The sequence below is a fragment of the Hypanus sabinus genome, chromosome 16 (genome assembly GCF_030144855.1).
Source record: "Hypanus sabinus isolate sHypSab1 chromosome 16, sHypSab1.hap1, whole genome shotgun sequence".
Taxonomy (NCBI): domain Eukaryota; kingdom Metazoa; phylum Chordata; class Chondrichthyes; order Myliobatiformes; family Dasyatidae; genus Hypanus; species Hypanus sabinus.
Window position 1 is genome coordinate 77,139,608 of NC_082721.1, and position 20,705 is coordinate 77,160,312.

A 20,705-nucleotide genomic window follows, 5' to 3' on the forward strand; every position below is an offset into this window, starting at 1 on the left:
AATAGAAAGTAATACTCCACTTTAAAATGAAACTGTGTCATGAGAGGAATACGCAACAAAACTAATGGACAATCTAACTAACGAACTAACTGCGTATACCTATTGGAACATGCCATCATGTGACCTCACACTGGTGGGAAAATTATATCACCCCACCATCACAAGACAATTACATCATGCTCACAAGATACAACATGGTCATAAGACAGGTGCAAGATACCCACAACACGATAGATTAACCCTTTTGAACATCAAAAATGTGGTATTTACCCACTATGTGCTGCCTTTCCTACACTGGGAACCCCTCCTTGCGCAACCCATGGGAGACTCATCTCTTACGCCGCCACTAACTCGGAAGAAGTGTTGGAGGCGAGGGAGAATGGCCGGCATCCTGGTGAGGCTGAGACAGCATGCAAAATTGGCTGCCGCTCCCCAGCATTCCCCTGGCTGATGTTCAGACCCTGGACAACAAGCTGTGCAAACTGAGAGCCAGAATCTCCTACCAGCGGGAAACAAAGGAATGCAACGTTTTGTGCTTCGTGGGGACATGGCTGACGGAGGAGATACCGGACCGTTCCATCGAGTATGCTTCTCCAATAATGCTTCAATAATGCTGGGTGCAACCCCCAAAATGTGCATTCCCTCAAAACCTTCTGTTCTCCAGTCTTGGAATACCTGGTGCTACTGTGTAGACCCTACTGGCTGCATAGGAAGTTCATGGCGTTATCATCAGTGTACATTCTGCTGCAGGCTGATACTGGCCTGGTTCTCAAGGAACTGTACGTGACCATCAACACACTGGAGACTACACACTCAGAGCTGCCTACATCGTCGCCGAAGTTTTGTCAGCACATCCGGGTGAGCAATCATGGAGTTAAGACACTTGACCACTGCTATGCTCCCTTCTGGAATGCTTACAAAGCTCTCCTTTGACCAGCTTTTGGAAAACCAGATCACTCTTCGATCCTGCTTTGGCCGACGTACAGGCAGAAGCTGAAACAAGAGGTGGCCATAGTTAAAACCATCCACTGTTGGTCCGATCAATCAGCCTCCGTGTTGCAGGACTGCTTCGATGATGTCGACTGGAATGTCTTCCATGATGAGGCTGTCTCCAAGGTCACGGATGGAGTCATGTGCTTCATCCAGAAGTGCATTGACGACGTTGTCCCCCAGAAGTCGGAGAGGGTCTCCCTGAACTAGAAATCCTGGATCAATAGTTCTGTGCGAGCAGCACTTACTGCGTGACATCGAGCTTACACTGCCAGCAATTAGCAGGAGCTCAAGAAAAGCAGCTCCGATCTGTGCAAAGCTATCAGGGCTACAAAACTACAATACAGGGACAAGATTGAGTCAAGATTTACAATGAATAACTTATGGTGAGGGCTGCATACCATCACAGACTTCAAAGCCAAACGTAGTGGTGCTGCCAACATTGCGACCTCTCTCCGAGATTAGCTCAATCGCCTTTATGCTCGGTTCGATGTCGCTAACTCAGAGCCTCCGAGGAAAGCCACCGCTCCAACCAGCAACCTGGTCATCTCTGAGGCACGCAGATGTTTCCAACAAGTAGACAGTTGCAAGTTTATGGGACTGGACGGCATCCCAGGGCGAGTACTCAGGATGTGCGCAGCACAACTGGCAGGTGTGTGTACAATTTTAATCTCTCCTTCTCCCAGTGTAGAGTGCCCTTCTATTTCAAATCATCCACCATTGTCCCTGTACCCAAAAAGACCAAGGTAACATGTCTGAACAACTGGCGTCCTGTCGCACTCACCTCAATAATAAGCAAATTGTTTGAGAGGCTGGTCAAAGACATCTGCAGCTTGCTACCACCCACACTGGACCCCCTATAATTTGCCTACTGACGCAACTGATCGACAGATGACACAATAGCCACTGCTCTACATAATGTGCTTCCACATTCGGAGAGGGATGCTTATGTGAGAATGCTGTTCTTGGACTACAGTTCAGCATTCAACACCATAATTCCCTACAGGCTCAACAAGAAGCTCAGAGACCTCTGCCTCGGCCCTGCCTTGTGCAGCTGGATCGTGGACTTCCTGTCAAATCGCCAGCAGGTGATAAGAGTGGGCTCCCTCACCTCCACCCCTCTGACTCTCAACACAGGAGCCTCTCAGGTCTGTGTACTAAGTCCCTTCCTTTACTCCCTGTATACCCATGACTGTGTCGCCACCCACAGCTCTAATCTGCTAATTAAATTTGCCGACAACACTACACTGATTGGCTTTATCTCAAATCTCAAACAATAACGAGGCGGCCTGCAGGGAAGAAGTCATCTCTCTGACACAGTGGTGTCAAGAAAACAACCTCTCCCTCAATGTCGTAAAAGCAAAGGATCTGGTTGTGGATTACAGGAGGAATGGAGACGGGCTAACCCCCATTGACATCAATGGATCTGGGGTTGAGAGGGTAAACAGCTTCAAATTCCTCAGCATCCACATCACCGAGGACCTCACATGATCTGTATACACCAGCTGTGTGGTGGAAAAGGCACAACAGCGCCTCTTTCACCTCAGACGGTTGAGGAAGTTACAGTAGGTATGGGCACCCAAATCCTAAGAACTTTCTGCAGGGGCATGATTGAGAACATCATGAATGGTTGCATCACTGCCTGATAAGGGACCTCCCTCAATCGCAGGATTCTGCAGAGAGTGGTGCGGACAGCCCAGCGCATCTGTAGATGTAAACTTCCCATGATTCAGGACATTTTTAAAGACAGGTGTAAGAAAAGGATCATTGGGGACTTGAATCACCCCAACCACAATCTATTCCATCTGCTACCTTCCGGGAAGCGGTACCACAGCATAAAAGCCAGGATCAACAGGCTCCAGGTCAGCTTCTTCCACCAGGTCATCAGACTGATTAACTCATGCTGACTTGAGTGTATTTCTATGTTACATTGACTGTTCTATTTATTATAAATTACTATGATTGCATATTGCACATTTAGATGGAGACGTAACGTAAAGATTTTTACTCCTCATGTATGTGAAAAATGGAAGAACTAAAGTCAATCCAATTCAGTTGCTCTTTAAATCCTCAATTCTTGGCGCCCGAAACATCGTTGTAATTTAGTGGGACTGCCCTGAACCCTTAAAGGGGCTGCACCAGGAGAGTTCAAGCGTCTAAATCCCGGAAGATGGCGTGTTTGGGAACATCTTGTAACACTTGGTAGATTATGTTCCCCTGCCTACTTTCAAAGAGGAAAGAGTCCCACCCTTGTAACTTTCTCTGAAAGGTCCACTGCTGCATTTCTGGTATCAACATAATAATCTTTTTTTAAACTTTCTGTCCATTGTTTCTGCCCATTTTATATTATGGAACTGTGCATAATACTTCAAGTGCAAGCTAGCAAGCTTTAAGACCAGTTCAACTTCTCTAACTTTCAGTTTTACTCTTTAGCCCTTCGTGTTTGGCTTGCATTCACTGTAAATATTTACTGTACTGTGCCACTATTTTCCATGTTTGCCTATCTGCTTCGGAGTCATATTTACATAATTAGAAAATAGCAATCTAACTTGCTTATTTTAACAATACATTATGGTATCAAATTCATTTGCCATTTCTGCAAATTAATATTATGTGATCAGAGTCAGTGAGTTTATGACATAGAAAAAGGCTTCTTAGCCCATTGAGTCCACAGCATTTACAATAATCCAACGTTAATTCTTACACATCCTCATCAATTTAGGATGCCCAATTAACCTACTAACCTGCATATCTTCACCTGGAGGAAACCCATATGGTCACAGGGCAGAGGTACAAACTCCACACAGACAGCACATGAGGTCAAAACTGTAAGACATTGGCTCTGTTAGCCATACCCTTGTTGTATTCTTCCTCACCACTGACAGCCCTCCCAATTTTATGTCATCTGTAAATTTAGAATTTTTTTTTATTCTGAAAGCTAAATCATTTGAATGAGGATGACGGACCATTATGAGACTCAGTTTTCTATTTTTGGGTAAAAGGTAGTTGACCACTCTGCTTTGTCTGAATGACAGCTTGTTAACCATTCTGTTACTAGTTCCCCATCTTTGAATCTATTGTTAATTCTGTGGCACTTTGTGAAAAGTAAATCATTTTTATCCTCTGCACTAACCTAGTCGAAACTCTCCATTACCCCCTTTAGGAATTTACTCAGGTTGAACATGGAAAACTTCCTTTTGAAAGGCATGTAGGTTATTTATCATGAATCACTTAGTTTCAAAATGTTATTTTATAATTCCATCAGCACCACTTCGATTATTTTTTATCTTTGTTAAGCTGGCCCCCAAGAACCAAGTCTGGCAAAGCATTTCACCCTGATGAGCATTTAAATTGCTCTGTAGACCCCCAGGAGATGTACTATCTTTCCACTTAAACACAGGTATTACATTAGCAATCCAATGTAACACCTTCTTTTCGAATGAATCATTGAATTTGTATAATAACGCCCCTGATTGAAATGCACAGATGTAATCTATCCAATTACTGAGCTGAGCACTTATGCATTGGTTGGGCAATGTAGCCAGTGAAATGACACTCCATTAGTAACCCAGTTCACTCACTCAAGTTAGGAAATGAAATGCAGTAAATTTGTTCCTTTATATGGTAGTGTCGAAAAATGACCTCGAAAGTTACTGAGCAGTTGCAAAAAAACCTAACTGGTTCATTACTGTGCTTCAGGGAACTTGCTGCCATAGCCTGCGAAGGAAATGGTGATTGTAAATGATACGAACAATTCATCCCAGGAAACAATATAATGCTTCAAAACTATAATGCTCGGTACTCAATATTGTATCTCAATGGTACTGAGAAATAGTTCTGATATCAGTCATGGGGTTTGCTGAATCTCGGTGAACAGTGGTGTTATTCACTTTTTGTTAAATACTTTATTTCTTTTAGGAAGTCTTGTTCACAAAACACATTCACAATAGACATGCTATTAATTGTTTAACGGAACATTTATGATATATGTTTAATTGTGCTAGTTGAATTAATATGATTACCACAACATTATTAATAGGAGGGTGAAAGGGAAGTACCCAATAAATGGAACTTTGACCAGAGAATGTGCTGGAGTTTTTGAATGTGTTCAAAGCAGAAGCTCTGTTCACTGATGTTTTGACTGTCAGTCCTGGTATGGATGCAGAGTAAGCCTAATGTACTTCTACCTTTTCCCTTCTGCAGGATCTACAGCTGGGAATTACCTTCAGTGATATTTGTCAACTTTCAATCATTGAGAACATTTAAAGTGATCAAATCTTCCCAAGCACTCTGCAGGGAGATTTATCAAATGAAATTTGACACTGAGCCACAAAAGGTGTGTCTCAGTTTTATGGAAATCAACATTTAGATCTACAGCTGATGGGATGATTAAGGAGTATGGTGTGCTGACCTTCATGAGTCAGGGCATTGAGTTCAAGAGCTGTGAGGTCATATTGCAGTTCTATAAAACTCTGGTTACAGCACACTTGGAGCATTGTGTTCAATTCTGATTCTCTCATTGCAGGAAGGATGTGAAAGCTTTAGAGAAGGTTTACCAGGATGCTGCCTGGATTAGAGAACATGTCTTAATGTGGGGCTGCAGCTTTCCTTTTTGGCGTGAAAAAGGATGACAGGTTACTTGATAGAGGTGTATAGCAGGCAGAGGTAGAGTGGACGGCCAACATCCTTTTCCCAGGGCGGCAATGACTAATACGAGAGAGCATAATCTTAAGGTGTTTGGAGGATTGCATGGGAGATGTCAGAGGTAGTTTTTTTTTAAAAGACAGAGATTGGTAAATGTATGTAATGCACTGTCAGGGCTGGTGATAGAGGCAGATACATTATGGACATTTAAAAGACCCTTACGTAGGCACATGGATGAAAGAAACAATGAGGGTTATGTGAGCAGAAATATTAGATTGATCTTGAAGTAGGTTAAAAGGTCAGTACAATATATTGTGCTGAAGCGCCTGTACCACGCAGCACTGTTCTATGTTCTATGCATATTTTGATATTGCTATCAGCATAACCAATTTATGCCAAGTGGTGGATGAATCGTGGAACTTGCAGACTGAACGGTAATCACCGATAAGTAGATGTTTTGCATAGATACCCATTCTTCCTAACTAGTCTAGATTAATCTGATGAATCCTGTCAATGAGATGAAAATTTAGAACCCAAGATTCTCAGTCAATCTAATCGTGGCTGACCCTATTTGTAGGCAGACTCAAGGATCAGCCCTTACTACTGCAGAGCATTCAATCTAAAATAGAAGCAGATGGCTGATTCTATTTTAATAACACCTTCTTATTTTAAAATATTTCAGAATAAGATTTTGCTCTGTTTCTGCAGATTAAGGGAAGGTTCATACGGAGATTGTGTAAAACAGTACACTGTTACAACATACAGGATCCCATTTGCTGACTGTTCACGTTCCTCCAAATTCGGATCCAAGCAGGGAAGCGTTCCTGTCATACAAGGATGGTACAAAATCTGGCTTCTCATTAGTACACAGGCAAATGACACACTAATTATAAGTGGCTACTCCAGAACCATTGGACAAGCTGTGTACATCTGAAATCCAAGAGGATGAACTTTTGTTTGTTCACCTCTCCTCCACAGACTGGTAGAAGTTATTTAATAACCAGGAATTTCTATGCAAGTTCCCTTGATGACAAGAAATATCTTAGAAGTCAAGGCTCGATGTTGTGTCTAATGAAAATTTAATGATTTAGGTGCGTTTATAATAGTGCCTTTGTACTGGTTGTGACCACACAGGATTCAAGTCATCAGTTGTAACTGCCTGATGAATTTGAAAAGAAATAGTGGTTACAATGTGGAAAGTAGCCACTGAGCCTCTTAATTCTGTAAGAGTAAACATCAAATCCCACTCGCTGACACATTTGCTACAGGCATACAAACTCCTTCCAGTGCTTTAGAGTCCTGTAATTGACTACCTCAAGAGGTACCCACTAGGATGTCCCAAAACCCGATTGGGACTCATTGTGCAAGAGGGATTTTCTTTGTGTTTAACCTCATCTGCCAATTATCTTAATTTCATGTTCCCTGGTTCTTGACCCTTTAGCCAATGGGAACCTCTTTATATGTTCTCTTTTTATAGCCTTCTGCATTTTAAGTACCTCTTCAGCCTTTACCCTTCCAATGAGAACAACCCGTTTTTCCAGTCCCTAATGATAACTAAAATCACTCCTTACTGGAATAACCTTGGTAAAACTCTTCTACACTCTCTAGAGCCTTTACATCCTTCCTAAAGTGTGACACTCAACTCTAATTGTAGATGAACCAGAAAAGGGTTTATCTTAACTTCCTTGTCATTGCCTGTATTTATAAAGCCAAGGATCCCTAATGGTTCTTTAATCAATTTCAACAATGTACCCTCAGATCTCTTTCTGCGTGTTCAGTTAAAAAATATTGTGCTTTTTCATTGAGATTCTCTTATCTTTGTTGCCAAAATATAACACTGCCATTCTTCAACGTGGCAAATGACATCTGAACCTTCAGCCTTTTTCTAACCTTTAACCTGTGTGACCCTGCCAATGAACTTTAGATCTTCACCTGCTGTTAACATTTTCCTTCATCTCACGTCCTTATTACTTACTCTTTCCTCCTTATCTGGGGAATGGCCATGCCCACCTGATATTGGGTTTTATTGATGCCGATTAGAAAGATGAGTTCAGCAATGAAGAGGTTGATGCAGAGGTTCTTGTGGATGGTGTTGCGATCGGTCTGAATCCCTCGAAGGAAGCAAAAGGTGGAGATGCAGATGGTGAGGCAGACCAGTGATATAACGATACCAACCCAGGTGATTACGGAGAGCAGCAGTCTGTGCATTCGGTCTTCATACTGGTGGGAAAGCAGAAATTCAGTGAGAGAGGTTAGCATAGAGGTAAATAAAGCAGAATTGGTAATGAGGGCTGGAAAGAGACTGTGAGCCTAGACAAGTCCAGCCAAGGGTTTCTACTGACCCTGCTCTCTGCCCAAACCGCAAAAGAACCCCCTGATAATCCACTAGCCTGCCCCACAGTGAAACAAACAACATGCACTGCGAGAGAGGTGACTCACTAGTATCTGGCGGAACTAACCACCTTCCTCCCACTCCAAGTCTCTACAGATCAAGTGTCGATGCCCTGTCATTCTGACTACCATCACTTACTTAAAGTTGTCTGGGAAGCACCTGATTCAGTACCTTAGCAGCAAAGATATTTATTTTTTGATATAATAGGGTCCCCTCCTTCACCATCTTAAAAGCAGACAAGATGCCGCCTGGCACACTGTCTTCCTCCGATATTTTGTTTGGTGCTCTGCTTTTCATTTTGAGGAAACCTGGAAACTGTCAAACCTCGTACTACATCTTTATTATGTGTTTTATTTTATCTCTTCAGAGACATTGGCTATATACAACCAATCGGTGGGCCCAGGATCTACTTTCAGACTTCCCCAGTGGTTGGGTTTGAAGAAACAATGCCCATGAGTCAAAGATCAACTCTGCATCAGCTCAGATCCTGGATGATGGCAATCCCAAGGAAGCCAAAATTCCAACGTGCTCAAGGAAGAACAGTGGATGAAACCAAGAGAACAGTTCTAAACAAGGAGAGGGATGGGGAAAACTGATTTACATCCCTCCTTCTTCACTAAGATCAGTCCTGTTCATGACCCTCCTTATGTGGTCTCACCAAAGTTCATGTAACTGAAGACTAATCTCCGTAATTCAGTACTAATTTCACCCAGCGACAATAACATCCTGCCAACTTCCCAAATACTTGTTAAGTCTGCCTAGGTCTTTAGTGAATCCTGCATATATCAGATTGCTGCATTTTCTCAACATATAACTGTTATTTTAAATGAAAAAAAACTTGCCAAAATGGACAATTTCAAATGTCCTCTCATGATGCTCTATGTGCCAGATCTTTGTCCACTGAAACATAAATCTGACTTGTAGAGCATGCTTGTTCCAAAATGATTCTTAGCTCCCAGAAACTTTTGGAAACACATCCCTAGACAACTGAGTTGAGAATTAAATCGGAGCCAATTCTAAATCCCTACAAGAAACCTTGTGATTTTTGTCAACTCCTGGCTTGCCCTTCTTTCTTGTACTGGTGCTGAGCCATTATAAATTCTATAAAGGAATTTACCAAGGGAACCAGCCTAGCCTGAGGCAAATCACTCATTTCCCTACCCACTTCCTATTGGTACAGCTATAATTGCTTTAAGAGTTGAAGTTAAATTTTGGTGTACACATGGGGACCAGATGCAAGACCTTCATGACATCACAGGCCAGTGACTATAACCTGCCAAGCGTTAAACTTCAGAAAATCAGCAGCAAGTTCGAAAGGCCACCATATACTGTTTGCTCTCAACTGCCATACATTGCAAACAGCAAAAATTATGAAGTATTGGATATCTGAAACAGGAACTGGTTGGAAACTTGACCAATGAGAGACAAATACTACAGCGACAGCGTGTCAAGATTGCATCTTCCATCAGAACAGAAGAGTCAAAATGTGAGCCTTTATTCTTCCACTCTGAAGAGCAGCAGCAATGGATACCATGTCTCCAATGAAGCTCAAACTGTTGTGTTGCTCACCCCATCTTCCTACCATTTAACAGTGACAGAGTTCCTCATGATCTTATCTAACACCCCATGAGCCTCCACATCCAACACATCATCCACCACAATTTCCACAATATCACTAAATGTATCTTTACCTCCTCCTCCTCTGCCTTCCTCAGGGATCTCTCCCTCTGTGATTCCCTTGTCCTTCTCCACTAATCACTCTTCTGGTACTTATCCCTGCAAGCAGCCCAAGCACTTGCCCTTTCATCTTCTCCCTCACCTTCATTCGGGGCCCCAAACAGTTCATCCAGATGAGGCAGCACCTCATCTGTGAACATGCTGGGGTCATCTATTTTATCCAGTGTTCTCGATGTGCCCTCCTCTACATTGGTGAGACCTGTCATAAATTGGGGACCGCTTTGTCGAGCACCTCCACTCCATCTGTCAAAAGTAGAACTTCCTGGTGGCCAAACATTTTAATTCTGATTCTCTTTCTGTTCCGACATGTTGGTTCATGGCTTCCTCTTGTGCCAAGATGAGACCACCCTCAGGGTAGCCTCCAACCTGACAGCATGAATATCAATTTCTCCTTCTGGTGAAAAAAAATCTCTCCCCCACCCCTCTTCTTCGATTCTCCAATCTGGCCCCTTACACCTTCTCACTTCCTATCACTGCACCCTGGGTCCTCTCCTCCTTCCCTTTCTCCTATGGTCCACTCTGCTCTCCTATCAGTTGGCCTCCTCTCCAGCCCTTTACCTTTCCAACCCATCTGGCTTCACGTATCACCTTCTAGCTATCCTCCTTCCCCTCCCCCTGCCTTTTGAATCTGACATCTTTCCCCTTCTGTATCTGTCCTGAAGAAGAGTCCCAGCCCAAAACATCGGCTGCTTATTCACTTCCAGAGACGCTGCCTGGCTTGCTGAGTTCCTCCAGCATTTTGTGCATGCTACTTTGGATTTCCAGCATCTGAAGTCCTTTTTTGTGTTTCCTGCAAGTTTTCAGAAGGGGAGATAAATTCACTTCAGGGTGTTTAAGGACATTCCAAAAACACCACTGAAGTGAGGGAACTGGTGAGCTACATAGAATGCAGTAGCCAAAGGATGTTCAGCAGAGCTGAAAGATACCAATCTGACTCTGCGGTACGTGACATTGGTTGGGAAATTCTCTGCTAGGCCTTGAAGTATCCCTCAAAGAGTGTCGGGTCCTTCTGGGAGAGGGTCTCAGGATACACTCCTAGAGGTTTCTGGCTGCTCAGTGCTCATTCTGCTTCCGGAGACACCTCTCAGGTGTGGTGGAACACCTTGCTCAGCCTTCCTCATCGAGATTTTTTAAAAAAAGGCGGCTTCAGACAACGTATCCCAGGCCCCATCCCAGAAGGGCGTGGCATCTTTTGACAACATGATTTCTGAACTGTTTCTACATGTCCCCGTTACACACACTTAAAATCTATTCAAATACAGATTACAAAAAATAATTAAAAAATAACAAAATTCTAAAACATTTTTTTAAAGTAAAAGAAACCAAGATAAGAATAAATTGGATAGATACATGGATGGGAGAGGTCTGGAGGGTTATGGTGCAGATCAATAGGACTAGTGGAATAAAGCTTTGGCACAGACTAGAAGGACTGAATGGCCTGTTTTCTATGCTGTAGCATTCTATGGTTCTAAGATAATGAATGAATGAAATGAAATATCTTTATTGTCATTGCATAGTACAATTTCATGCACCAATACAGCAAAAATGAGTTTGCAACCCTCGTACTCAATGCTATAAAATAACAAATAAAAGAAACAAGCTATAAATAAAAACAATATTTAATATAAAAACAATAAAGAATAAATAAAGTCAAGTAACCAGCCAGTACAAGCAATGTCCAGTATGGAGCAAAGAACTGAATTACCATGATCCACAGGCTGGGGAACACAAATGCAGGGGTTCACTATTTAGTTACCAGCTCTCCCTGATGTAAAGCTGTGGGCTGGATGTCAAGGCCATTGTGACCCCCACTTCTGTCTAATGATCAGCCCACTGTGGCGTGGAAAGCCAGTAAGGTTGATTTGGCCTCACCACCCGTCTCTCAGCTGGCACCTTTGATAGCTCAGTACTCCCCGAGTGCCGCACTGCCAGTCAATTTAGATCATGCGTTCATATCTTTAGATTGGGACTTGAGTCTAAAACTGACTCAGGTGCTACCAGTGAGCATCGCGCCCCCTTTTCTTTGTACCCCAGCTGAGATTGGCAAATACAACACACACTGCAGAACAAGCTGAAGATTTTCCTGCTCTGACCCAGGATTATCATCAGATCTGTTATTAATATGCCACCTCTTTGCACTTGAATCAGCTCCATGAAGAAGGCAATTTCAGAAATATCTACTTTGCTCATCTTAGTCATATTGCACTTGGATCCCTATGCTAGTCTGGTCCAGAAGAACAGAACAGCTGTCTTGAGTTCTGATGGACTGTTTTTGATTGTTAATGTTATTTCTTTCCACAGATGCTGTCCAACCTGTTGAGTGTTTCCAGAATGTTCTGCTTTTATCAGTATAGAGCAGTTCGGTTTTACAGAGCCTAGCATGCTGACAAAACCCTGGCTCAATTAATAAGGGTGTAACTGAGGTAGAGGGATAGGAGTTAAACTCTCAAGAATGAGTTGGTTTTAGAGGCTGGGGTATGTTGGCCATGGGCTTCAATCCTCGAATAGCTAATGAGCTGGACATGCAACATGAACCTTGTTGACCCAGATTTATCCTGAGTCCCTATTGAGAAATCCCACAGGAGGTACAGATTGCTGATTTAATTATATTCATCTCCTCATGAAGAATGACTTTTAAAAACCCTTTGAGATTTAATCCAGCGTGTATGCGTTTCACTGGAACTCCCCAGTGAAACTACTCGGAGAGGCGCTGAATGGATGGCAAGATTTAGATAAACTGATCTCACTATAAATATCGCAGCTTCACACCTGTTCTCCAGAATAACTCTGGGAAAGGTTTTGTTCACAGGAACTGGCTCCTTCCTGTGTCAAATTTGGAGGAAGTTTCGTATGGATCAACGCTGAGGCTGTTGTTGAGCATCTGTATTTTTGGAAAGATTAAGAATGTAAATAACAGCAGTAGGCAGCCAATCAGATGCTCACACCTGCTCTCCCATTCAAATAGAGAATGGCTGATCTTCCACAAAAGCCCACATTATCACATTAACATATCCCTTGATTTCATTAATTTATAAAAATCTATTCATTTTGCGTGGGCAGACCAAATGTTGACACAATATTGTAGATGTACTGTAGTCTCATCAAGACCCCATTTAGCTGCAGCAATTAGTATTGTACGATTGTTCAATTCTTTTTACATTGGATGTCAATTTACCATTTGCTTTTCTAACTATATGGTGGATGATCATGTGTAAAAATTGTTTCTCTCTTTAGAATCTGTCTGACATGTTGAGTATTACTGGCGTTTTGCTTCCTGCAGTTAGGAGGTCTCAGCACGGCGGAGTAGTGTAGTGGTTAGTACAATATAGTACCAGCAACTCGAATTCAATTCCTGCCGCTGTCTGTAAGGAGTTTGCACGTACTCCCTGTGACCATGTGGATTTCCTCCGGGTGCTCTGGTTTCTTCCCACAATCTAAAGAGATACTGGTTGGTAGGTTAATTGGTCATTGTAATTAGACTAGGGTTAAAACAGGGGTTGCTGGGCAACATGCCTCAAAGGGCCAGAATAGCCTATTCCGCGCTGTCTCGGAAAGGATAAAAATAATTAAACCTCCAGAGTTATTGTGGGACTCAGAAAATTTGTCTGGGCAATATCAAGAGCCCGGGCTATTGACCTCATTGACAGAGTGAGGGGTTCATGACAGAGGAGTGGCTGATATCAGACACACAGTCATCAGACCAGTGGTCATTTCCCTGCCCGATCATCAGGTCAGCTGGTGGCAGAACTTTGCAGTTGCTTGGTGTCCAACGAATCAGTGCATATCCACTCAGCGGCTGTCAGTGACCAAAGCTCTCAACTTTTATCCTTTGCCCTAATTTAGCTGGAGAATCTGACAGGATCTCACAACCAGCCACACATAAATATACTGATATTCAATGCCTTGTCAGCTAATAGTACATTAACCTCAATACTGTATCATGTAGGACTGAAGTTACATTGGGCAGTAAAAGGTCAAGCAAATGATTTCCTTCTCTGGAAAGCATTAACAGATGGGTTAGCTCAACAATCTGGCAGCTTTCATGCTTTGTTTCTTGTGATCAGCTCACACATCACCTAATTTATCACATTACATTTGATGCCATGATGGGATGTGATGGGAAAATGCAGAACTCCCAACGTTGCCTGTAAGGAGTCTATACATTCTCCCATGATCGCATGGGTTTCCTCCCACAGTCCAAAAATGTACAGGTTGGTAGGTTAATTGGTCATTATGAATTGTTCCATGATTAGACTAGGGTTAAATCAGGGGATTGCTCGGTGGCGCGAATTGAAGGGCTGGAAGGGCCTACTCCACACTGTCTCTCAATAAAAAAATAAATAAAGAGGGTGGACTTGCTTCTATGGTGGGCTCCTAATGTGGCATGGATTCAGAAGATTCAATCATTCGAATCTCCACTCCAATCACTGCCAAAGGAACCCACGACAAGAGGTGTGGGTGAAGTATTTAGGGTGCTGCCACCAGTCCTTTGTTCTACTGCAAGCCACTTCATTGATCCATTCACTCTTACAAATGGATTAGGTACTAGATGGTTGGCATGGACTGAGTAAACCAAAGGAATTCTGGAAATCAATCACATCTGCCTTGACTGTTTCAGTGCAGCGTTTCCATATGTTTAACCCAAAAATGGTAGTGGTTCTGGTTTAAGATGGTGCTGGTGAAGTTCAGCAACTAATTGATGGTAGCAACCAAAACAAAGAATACAACTAACTGCTTTATCAAAAACACCTTCTCTTGTTAAGTTTATGGTAAACGATCACCGCAAACGTTGGAGAGGTGAGTGAAAGTGAGGCTGAGTCGCAGAGTGAAGTGTGTGGGTATGAGGCGAAGTCCTGGCATATTTAAGCACAGTAGGGCTGAGCAGAGCAGGACAAAGTTGGAACAGAGAACCGGCATGTTCGAGGCCCCTCCACCTGAACCGAGAGCAAGGTTTGATCGATCTCAGTGCCAGGCCAATTTGGAGAGGTCAGGTATCAGATGAAAAAAGGCAGCAAGGTCCAGGCCCAAAGCATATTGATGTGACAGGGCCCCAAATCCTAGTGAGAAGAATGACCCAATGTTTGGACGATTTAAACTACGGGCCAGATGGATTGACCAGGCACCAGGCTGTTAAGAGGTGAGGGTTGGGCTGGTTTTGCTCCCTGCTCTGCACTGGGCAAAGGATGAGGCTGTGGCCTATTCCGACTGCACCAGTATCTGTGTCTAAGGGCTCCGCGACATCTACTCAGCCCTGTGCTGACTGAGGCTGATGCTATGGCCTGCTTGCGCTTCATGTTTTGGACTCACCTTTGTCCTAAATGCTATTTGCTTACTTTTATTGTTTGCATGATTTGTTTGTTTTTTGTCTCTGCACATTGTGTGTCCTCTTTTTAATGGGTTCTTTTGGGTTTCTTTGTTTTGTGCCTGCCTCTATGGAGATGAATCTCAAGGTTGTATAATGTATACATACTTTGATAATGTACTTTGAACTTTGGTCTGTTGAGCATCCCAAATATGGCGAGGGTTTGGTAAAGATGTGGAGGAACGGAACATTCACATGCAGCAAACATCCATTCTGTAGCATGGGGTACCCAGGATGCAAAGTTCAGTAAGTTTGCAAAGGTTCAGTAAGACTGTCGTTGATATTCAGATCAAATTCCAAATCCACTATACCAAAGCAACCTTGCCACTGATTTAAGGCTCACACCTTACAATCCAGGATTTCCCCTTTTCATTTTAAAAAAAACACTTGTCATTTTTAAAACATCGACCTTGATTTAGCAGGAAAACATCTGCAGTTATCTGCAAAGCTGCAAACGTTATTTCAGAAGTCCTTGGTTGCAAAGAGAATTGACGAATCCCGAAGACACTATAAATATATTTTAAATTTAGTAGCAGCTTGAAGCAACAGCTACAATTTGCTTTTGGGTAAGGCAGCTCATAAGCTATCATTTCAAACCAGCAGAAGCCATAACACAAATTATGAAGCTGAATATATTAAACCTGTGGAACCGGCACCACAAAACAAAGCATGAAGGCTGTTGGATTATCAAAGGGACCTGCTGACATCCTCAGGGGAACTACAACTTTTGTGATGTAGTGGCACTCCAGTCTTTTGCTGTGATGGATTCTGACCCCAGGATAGCAAACAATAGAACATGAATTTGAAACAGGTGTAGCCCATTCAGTTTCTCAAGTCTGCTCTGTCACTTAATAAGATCATGGCTGATCTGATTAATAGTTTAACCCACGCTCTCCACAGTAACCCTTCACTCTCTTGCTTACCAAGTCTTCATCTGCCTCTGCCTTACAAATATTCAAAGATTCCACTGCCTTTTCAAGAGAATTCCAAAGATGGAAAGAAAAAGCAATACATTACATTAAATATGCGATTCCCAATTGTTAAACAATGACCTCTATTTCTAAATCGTCTCAGAAGAAATATCCTCTCCAACTCAAGATTGTTTAATGATATTTCCAGTAAATAAGTACTGTATAAAGGAGAACAAAATAATTGTACCTCAGGATCTTATTTGTTTCTATTAAGCCCTCTCTCAAACCTCTAAACTCCAGAGGATAGTCCTAGCCCGTTGAACTTCTCCCAGTTTTTAAATCAGTAAATGTTCTTTGAACTCGTATTCATAAAAAGCTAGAAGTCCATTTGGAGACTAGCTGAATTTATGCAGTCTATCTATTTATGCTGAACAATACTATCTACCTCAAACAAGAGAAAATCTACAGATGCTGGAAATCCAAGCAACACACACAAAATGCTGGAGGAACTCAGCAGGCCACACAGCACCTATGGATAAAAGTACAACCAAAGTTTCGGGCCGAAACCCTTTGGCAGGACTATCTCCCTGATATTTAATTATAACGTATTCTGTCTTGCTTCCATTAATACCACCCTGAATCTTCCAGCATTTATGTAATCAGTAGCCATCAAATAACCTATCAACCGGTATGTAATTGGGACCCACAACAAAACCAGAGCCCCTGGAAGAAACCCATTCAGTCACAGGGAGTCTGTGTATACTGTACACTGCCAGTGCCTGGGTTCAGGACCATATCCATATCCATGGGCCTGTGAGACTGTGGCAATACCAACAGCACAATTGTGCTGCCTTGCATCCTTACACAGGGAGTCCAGTACAGTCCATAATACTCCAGATGTGGTCTCTTCAATGCATTACACAAATGAAGCATCATTTCTCTAATTCTGTATTCAATTTCTTTTGGAATAATATAGTTCGTTGCCCAATAGCCTCCTTTCTTAATGGTCAGCCATATCTTCCTCTCTCCTTTCAGCACTTTGAAGGGATGGTTCACTTTATGACTCACTGGCCTGTTCTTTTATTCCTGAATTATCCTTTACCCTGTTGTACTGTATTTCCCAGGTACGCTATTTACTCTTCGTTTAAAACATTCATTCATTTATCTATTTATTTATTTACTTATTAGATAAAGTGTAGAGTAGGTCCTTTTGGTCCCTCAAGCCATGCTGCCCAACAACTCGATTTAATCCTAGCCTATCACAGGACAGTTTATAATAGCCATTTAACCTACCAACCAGCATGTCTTTGGACTGTGGGAGAAAACCGGAGCACCCAGAGGAAACCCATATGATTACAGGAGCATACAAACTCTTTCCAGACAGTGACGGGAACTGAACCAAGACTACTGGTACTGAGAAGCATTACTACGCTACCATGCCGTAATATATCTTTTAAACCTCTGTAACATCCTTACGTTCTGTTCACAATTACCTTCCTGCTTAACAAAATATCTGCTGGGCAAACTAAATAGGTTGAGCAGCAGATGGTGGGGGTGGGGAGGGGGTGCTGGTGGGAGGAATTGTCAATGTTTTGATTCAAAACCCTGAATCAGAACCCCAAACACTAACAGTTCCTTCTCCAACCCCCCGATAGTGCTTGACCTATTGAAATTTTCCAGCAAATTACTTATTGCTCCAGATTATAGCATCTGTAGTCTCTTTTGTCTCTACTTTCCTAACCCATCTTTGTGCAATCGAACTTAGCAACGTTATCCATGTCATTTACATTAAATGCAAAAACTTGAGACCCTTGCACTGATTCCTGTGGCATGCCATTTGTTATATCTTGCCAGCTGGTAAAAGACCCATTTGTGACCACTCCCTTTTTCCTGTTCACCATCCAATCATCTGCCCATGCAAATATATTACTTCCTGCTCCTTAATCTTTTATTATCTGCAATGTCTTTGATGTGATACTTTAAAGCTAAATATATTACATCTACTGGTTTTGTTCATCCACAGGACATAACCTTTCCCGAAAAACTCCAATAAATCAATCAAATATGATTTCCTTTTCTCAGAATTAAGTTGATTTTGCTTGATTACCTTGAAGTTTTCAAAGTGCCAGAATAACTTCTTTAATAGTAGCTTCCAATATTTTCCCTATGATGAACGCCAAGCTCACTTACCTGTTGAATAATTATTTTCTAATCTCACGTTCATGCTCTTGATAATTATTGGTTATTTATTATCCTTTTTTCTCTTTCTTTCTGAATTTGCACGTTGGTTGCTGACTGCCCGGTTGTGTATAGTCTTCCATTGGTTCTGTTGTGTTTCTTGTCTTCAGTGTGATTGCCCGCAAGAAAATGAATCCTAGGGTTGTATATGGTAGCTTTGAACTTTGAATCTAATTACACTTTCCAAGAATTGATTAACATCATCCATCTCCCTAAATACTTCTAAGACCTGAAGACATGGTCCACTGGAGACTTGTCAGCCGATAGCTCAAGAACTTTGTAAGCAGTCTTGCAAACTTGCCCACATCAAAAGAAAACACATATGAGGAAAGCAATGCTCTGCGGCTCAAAAGTTATTCAGCAACTTACCAAGATCTCCCTGTGAGCCATGAGCACCGCAAAATTGGTGAGGTGACTGCAGGCACAGGCGGTGTGCGTCTTGTTGCTTTCAATCAGTCGACAGCCTTGCGTTGACCAAAATCCCATCATAGAACGCTCAGAGTAATTCCAGAAAGAACAGTTTGCATTGAAGTGGTTTTCTGACTGGAAAACAATAGCATTTAAAACTCAGCAGTTATAACTTCAGGTGTGGCTCAAACCCCTCATCACCTTTTGGGCGTATTTTCCCCTTCCTGTTCAATCCTAGCATATAATATAATTGCCTCCGTTGCCTTTCCATCACTCTGCTCCAGAACATTTTCAAAGGTTTAACCTCCTTTTGATATTTATTTCATTTTTCAAATTACCATTGATGGAAACAACTGTTTTTTTAATAAAATGTTTTATAAGACTTGTAATTTTTAACAAACTCATGTATTTTTCACACACTGACAGAAAGCAATATAGCAGGTAAACTAATGGTTTATCACCGTTTTCATCGGTTACATATTAGCACATTACCCACATGACATAATTGTTTTAATTATGTAGCATATGAAATTAATTCATTCCTGTCTAAGGATTTTCTCTTTTCTTATCTATAAAAGTGAAAGGTTTTTCAGAAGCACCATCTTGGCTTTCTTTTATTCTTTTGACTTACACCCCTTAATTGCCTTCTTAGTGTAATTTCTCAGCTCTTTTTTTAGTTTGCTGAGTATTTGTATATTTGCTTGTACTCTAAAAGTAAACTGAAATCTTGGAATTAGGACTGCTCGCCATTCTTGACCCCTGGAAGAACCCTAAGGATCAGAAATTAAACAGAGATCTAACATCATGAACACCTTCTCATTAAACAGAGTCATAAAGAATCTTCTAACTTAACTCTCCCACAAAATGCCATACACTATATAACCCCTCCCTCTTCCCTCTTTCTATAGACTTAAAAGACTTCTCTCTAGAGAATTTCGATGGCTCGGGTACCATTGTAAGTGCTTATAACGATATGCTCAAGAGAGGATGAACTCAGTGACTGCGGGAAAGATTAATAACAGGTTCAGCAGAATTAGGAACTGGATGAGGGATGAAATTTGTTCAGGACACTGAGAAAGCCCAGCTCTTCCAACAGTATCATAGAATTTTTCACATCCACCTGAGAGTAACAAAACAGGAGCTCTTTGGCATAGCAGTGGCCAATGTGCAGAAGTGTGGGCTGAACAAAGTCTGTTTCTGAGGCGGGGATACTGCCAAAACCAAATTAATATTGATGAACTAGGAGGGTGCAGGAGAAACACTAGGAAATGAGTGCTCCCATTGCCTTTTTCAATAAAAGAAGTGAAAGGAAGAATCAAATGGCATGCATTTTTAGAGGATTAAACGTGGGCTAAGGAGAGCACCGATGTCAAATCAACACTCCCCCAAAGTGGAAAAATCAGGGACAGCTTTGCTTTAAACATTCTTGTAACTTATGTACAGTACTATAAAAGACCTGTGCATTTCACACACAAATACTGCTACTTGCCAGACTGGCAGTAGCAAATTCACATGGAAATGGACTTTGTGAAAGGCGTCAGTGCCATTAAAGTGATTTCTCCATGGTAGCCTCGGGGATCCATGGAGAGAAGATCAAATGGAGCAGGGCATTATGAAAAACAAGACAGATGGAGGGGAGGAAATGGGGTGGAAGAGGAGGGAACAACTTGAGCACAGCTGCAGGTGGGAGTTGTAAACTACATTCATTAATTCACGGACATCCCTGTTTCTAGAAAGGATGAGTGGCAATGAATTTCACTAAATAAAAATTGTAGCAGAGATCTTCAACATGCAAAAACAATACTTCAGCATGGGGGAAGGGGAAACAATTAAAATTAAGGCTTCACTCCCTTTAGCCTTGTTGACCTACACGCGATAATAATGGAGTTGTACATTGTGATCTTTTGATCCAATTTCTGCTGTTAAGGAAATAATACTCCCTGCACACATCCAAACTAAGACGGAGAGTTGACACTGGGGGTCAGGTAAATCAGGTCAGGAACTGCCTAATTTACTGGAGGGC

General features: G+C 42.0%; 1 protein-coding gene across 1 annotated transcript in view; it reads right to left on the reverse strand.

Moving 5' to 3' along the window:
* LOC132406466 (adhesion G protein-coupled receptor L1-like) overlaps positions 1–20,705 on the reverse strand; it is a 693,646-nt gene that overhangs the window by 70,987 nt on the left and 601,954 nt on the right. The window contains exons 15-16 of the mRNA XM_059992184.1: positions 18,644–18,817; positions 7,645–7,854 (exon numbers count right to left, since the gene is read on the reverse strand). Of these exons, the coding sequence (XP_059848167.1) occupies positions 7,645–7,854; positions 18,644–18,817 (384 nt within the window). The remainder of the gene's footprint in view (positions 1–7,644; positions 7,855–18,643; positions 18,818–20,705) is intronic.